The sequence below is a fragment of the Heteronotia binoei genome, chromosome 11, assembly GCF_032191835.1.
Source record: "Heteronotia binoei isolate CCM8104 ecotype False Entrance Well chromosome 11, APGP_CSIRO_Hbin_v1, whole genome shotgun sequence".
Lineage (NCBI taxonomy): Eukaryota > Metazoa > Chordata > Lepidosauria > Squamata > Gekkonidae > Heteronotia > Heteronotia binoei.
The window spans coordinates 80,588,085-80,592,171 of record NC_083233.1 but is presented as its reverse complement, the minus strand read 5'-3'; the positions used below and the strand labels follow the sequence as shown (position 1 = coordinate 80,592,171).

The window sequence follows — 4,087 nt, the reverse complement described above, 5'->3', positions numbered from 1 at the left end:
GCCCCTGCTGGTTTGAATGACCCAATAAATGGATATGAGATCCTGGTACTGTATTAAAGAATAGGAAATGAGGTTTGCAGATTATGCACTTTATTGAATATATCTGCACTTAGTAAGAGAGTGCATATGAACATCATGAATTTTGTATCCTAGAGGTTGTCGTTATTAATTCACGGTTTATTTCTCTGCCTTGCCTTCACTCAACGCTAGCCTGAGGTTCTCCGTCTGCATCGGTTAAACAACAATCTCAGTCTGGAGCGAAGAAGGATGGCAACCACCACTCCCAACAGCAATACAGGAATCACGACCGCTAAAGCCAAAGTGAACACGTATATCGTGGAAGCTTTCATGGGAGACCCACTATCTACGCTCCCCCCTGTACCGACGGTCCGGCAATCTGGAGGGGCCCAGCCACGATTACAGTGGCAGTTGTTGCGATTATTGCAGACGCCTTTGCCGTGACACTTCCCCGCTGCGTCACACTCTGATTTCAAAATGGACACAGGGACGCATGTCTGGTTCATGCATATTTTGTCTCTGCCGCACACCGTCCCATCCGGCAGCAATCCTTTGTCTCTAGGGCCTTGGTACTTGGTGCTCCAGCAAGGCACACCATTGATCAAGGTCCGAACGATGTAATTCAACAGACTGGGTTGCTCTTTGACGTTGGAGCAGTGCAGTCGCCCGCACAGAACGTTCTCCTCTTTGCATTTCACGAATTCTCTTGTTTTTCCATCAATGCCACAGTTACCTATCCGATTTCCAACCATGTTGAGGGCTCTGAAACAGCTCAGAGGAGCAACTCCAGCTTTTGTGCCAAAGGCCTCGGTGCACTGAAGATGGTGAGTGGGACATTTATTTGCATAACAGTAAGCACCCTTGCCACATGACGTCCCATCTTGTCTATACACATCTGCTGGGCACTGTGTAGATCCCCCAGGACAATATTCAGGCAAGTCACACTGGCTAGCGCTAGGCCGACAGAGTGTTCCCTTTGGGGCGAATTGACAGTTTTGGCAGCAAGCCTCGTGGGCACAAACTGCCTTTGCCTTGAGGGTGCAGTTGGGATGGCAACAAGGGTCCCGTTTGCATTGCTGTTCATCGCCACAATCGCACTGTTCTCCGACATCCACCTCTTTATTGCCACAGTACCTAAACCAGTATTTGACGTCATGCAGGCAAGCCAGCTCTTCCCCCTTTTTTAGTTCTGACAAAGATGCTACGCTGCAGTCACTGAACAAGGCAAGCTTAGTGTGAGAAGCATGCATGATACAATTTGTTTGTCCGTCGCACAAACAGTTGGGTCCGTCATCATCCATGCCAAGGTTGTGACCCAACATATGAGAGACGATATAGGAGAATTCAACCAGATCCTTGGTTAGGTAGGGCTCTATCCCTATTGAAAAACCTGGCTTGCAGATGCCTCCTCGGTATGTCTTCCAAGGTTCGTCGTCAAATCTCTGATGGACAAACAAGTGGGTGGTGTCATGTTTTGCTGCATTGACAGCTTCATTCTTCCATTTACGGAAATCAGCAACAAGCTTTGCGCTGTCTTTGGAAATTTTAATTTGGTTGCGTTCTGTCCAGACCTCTAGACCCGCCAGAATGACTTCCGTTTTCAGGGAAACATAATATGTGTGCACCATATTAATTATATTTAAAACTAGATGCGTAACTCTGGTCTCATTGCCACCTTCGTAGTGAAACATCATGTTATCCGCTACAATATACATCCTAACATACAACAGACTCTGCACAAACACAGAATCAATCTTCCCTCCCGACGCTTCTTCTGCCTGGTGATTTCGATAGTCAGCTCTTATGCCAGAGACTGGGGAATTGAAGCCATGTTTATTGGTCAGGTGGAGGACATGCTGAAATGTCTGCGAACCCGCTAAAGGCTCAATGCCGTAATATTGATCTCCGATTTTTAGGAATCCTGTAAGGCCAAAGCAAGTGCTGAGAGCGACCAGGGAATCAGCCGTGCCTTCCACGTACCCTCTATAGTAGCATCCAGTAGGAATGTAGGGATGGCTTGTCACCCTCTTACCCTCAGAATTGTAGGTAAAGACTGGCAGGTTTTCAACCAGAAAGTTGTTGGTTTGATTCAGCCGAATGATGTGTTCCTTCCCAGCTGCCTTGATGATGTATGAACGTTCTGCCTTCTTGCCATTTCCTGTCTCTGGTTCTAACCGCCTGGGAATAATTATTTCATAGGAAATGTATGGAATAGGTGAGTCAGAGTGCATGGTGGGAAAGATGCATTCCACCACTGTAACACAGAATAAGAAACACAGCCAGTCCCTTCGTCCTTTGTCACAGCTGGCCATGATTTAACGCAGACTGAGCTGGTTCCAAATAATGGTCGCAGGTTTTGAGCCGCCTGGAATGGAAAAGAGAGACTCGATTGAACACGCTAAGCGGCTTTAAAACGAGTCAGACCCTCGGTCCATCAAAGTCAGCACTGCTTGCTCTGACTGGCAGTTGCTCTCCGGGGTCTTTCACACCACCCACGGACCTGATTCGTTCAACTGAGGGGTTGAACCTGGGACCTTCAGCACACAAACCGGGTACTTTCTCACTCCAGCATAGGCCCTCTTCACAAACGGGGATGCTAAACACAGAGAGCAGTCGTGAATTTTATATCGGAGGACTTTACAGAATTCCTCATGAAAACGGCAGGCAGCCATCTGAAGTACACCAGATCTCTTTCTAACACACGGGCCTGCCTGGTCTACTTTGTACTGCTGATCTTTTTTGACTGTTGATCCCACTGTCCTGCCGCCGCCACCCCCCCCCCCCCCGGTGATCTAACCACTTTCCCAGCATCACCTGTAGCCTGACTGGTCCCACTAGAGGTGCCTTTAGCAACAGCGAGAAGTCATTGCTTTGTTGTGACCAAGCTATATATTTGAATAAGAACATAAGAGAAGCCATGTTGGATCAGGCCAATGGCCCATCCAGTCCAACACTCTGTGTCACACAGTGGCAAAAAATTTTATATATACACACACACTGTGGCTAATAGCCACTGATGGACCTGTGCTCCATATTTTTATCTAAACCCCTCTTGAAGGTGGCTATGCTTGTGGCCGCCACCACCTCCTGTGGCAGTGAATTCCACATGTTAATCACCCTTTGGGTGAAGAAGTACTTCCTTTTATCTGTTTTAACCTGGCTGCTCAGCGATTTCATCGAATGCCCACGAGTTCTTGTATTGTGAGAAAGGGAGAAAAGTACTTCTTTCTCTACTTTCTCCATCCCATGCATTATCTTGTAAACCTCTATAATGATAATGGGATGGAGAAAGTAGAGAAAGAAGTACTTTTCTCCCTTTCTCACAATACAAGAACTCGTGGGCATTCGATGAAATTGCTGAGCAGCCAGGTTATAACTCCCCCTGCGTGATCCCCACCCCACCCCGTCACACTTCTCAGCCGACATCCTCCACATCGCTTTTCTTCAGCCACTTTTGATTCCTGTTTTTAGCATTATGGCCCCCCACCCTCTCTCTGACTCTCATTCCCATCATGCAGTGCTTCCCCCCTCTCCCAGCTTCCTTTCTCCTTTCCCTTCAGGAATGGCTGTGATCATGCTGGGTGGTCTTCTCCCTTGATTCTTGAATGGCTTGCCACCTCCAGCTGAGAAATGCTAAGTGTTGGTATATATCAGGGGTGGCTAAACTCGCTTAATGTAAGAGCCACATAGAATAAACATCCGATGTTTGAGAGCTGTTTACTGTGTATTTTGATATTGCACGAGAGGTGTCTCTTTAATATTGGCCTGTATACTACTACATGGTAAAGAATTAGTGAAGACTTTAATGTATTATTTACTGGAGGTTTCCTTAGGTTGTTTTCGATTACCCCCAGGACCCCTTGTGTTTGCTGATTTCTTGTTGTCGTTCAGTCGCACAGAAAAAGTCCAGAAAATGGCAACTAGAATGATTAAAGGTTTGGAACACTTTCCCTATGAAGAAAGGTTGAAACGCTTGGGACTCTTTAGCTTGGAGAAACGTCGACTGCGGGGTGACATGATGGAGGTCAACAAGATAATGCATGGGATGGAGAAAGCAGAGAAAGAAGTA

At 47.0% G+C, this 4,087-nt stretch overlaps 1 protein-coding gene across 1 annotated transcript; it reads right to left on the bottom strand.

Moving 5' to 3' along the window:
* Positions 1 to 206: 206 nt before the first annotated feature.
* On the bottom strand, positions 207 to 2,249 carry LOC132579038 (disintegrin and metalloproteinase domain-containing protein 9-like). Its single transcript, XM_060249174.1, has one exon. It carries the CDS (start codon positions 2,247 to 2,249, stop codon positions 207 to 209), a length of 2,043 nt encoding a protein of 680 aa, XP_060105157.1.
* Between the last annotated feature and the right edge of the window lie 1,838 nt (positions 2,250 to 4,087).

Coding starts and splice junctions, on each gene's coding strand:
- LOC132579038 (XM_060249174.1), bottom strand. CDS start 2,249: ATGCACTCTGACTCACCTATTCCATACATTTCCTATGAAATAATTATT.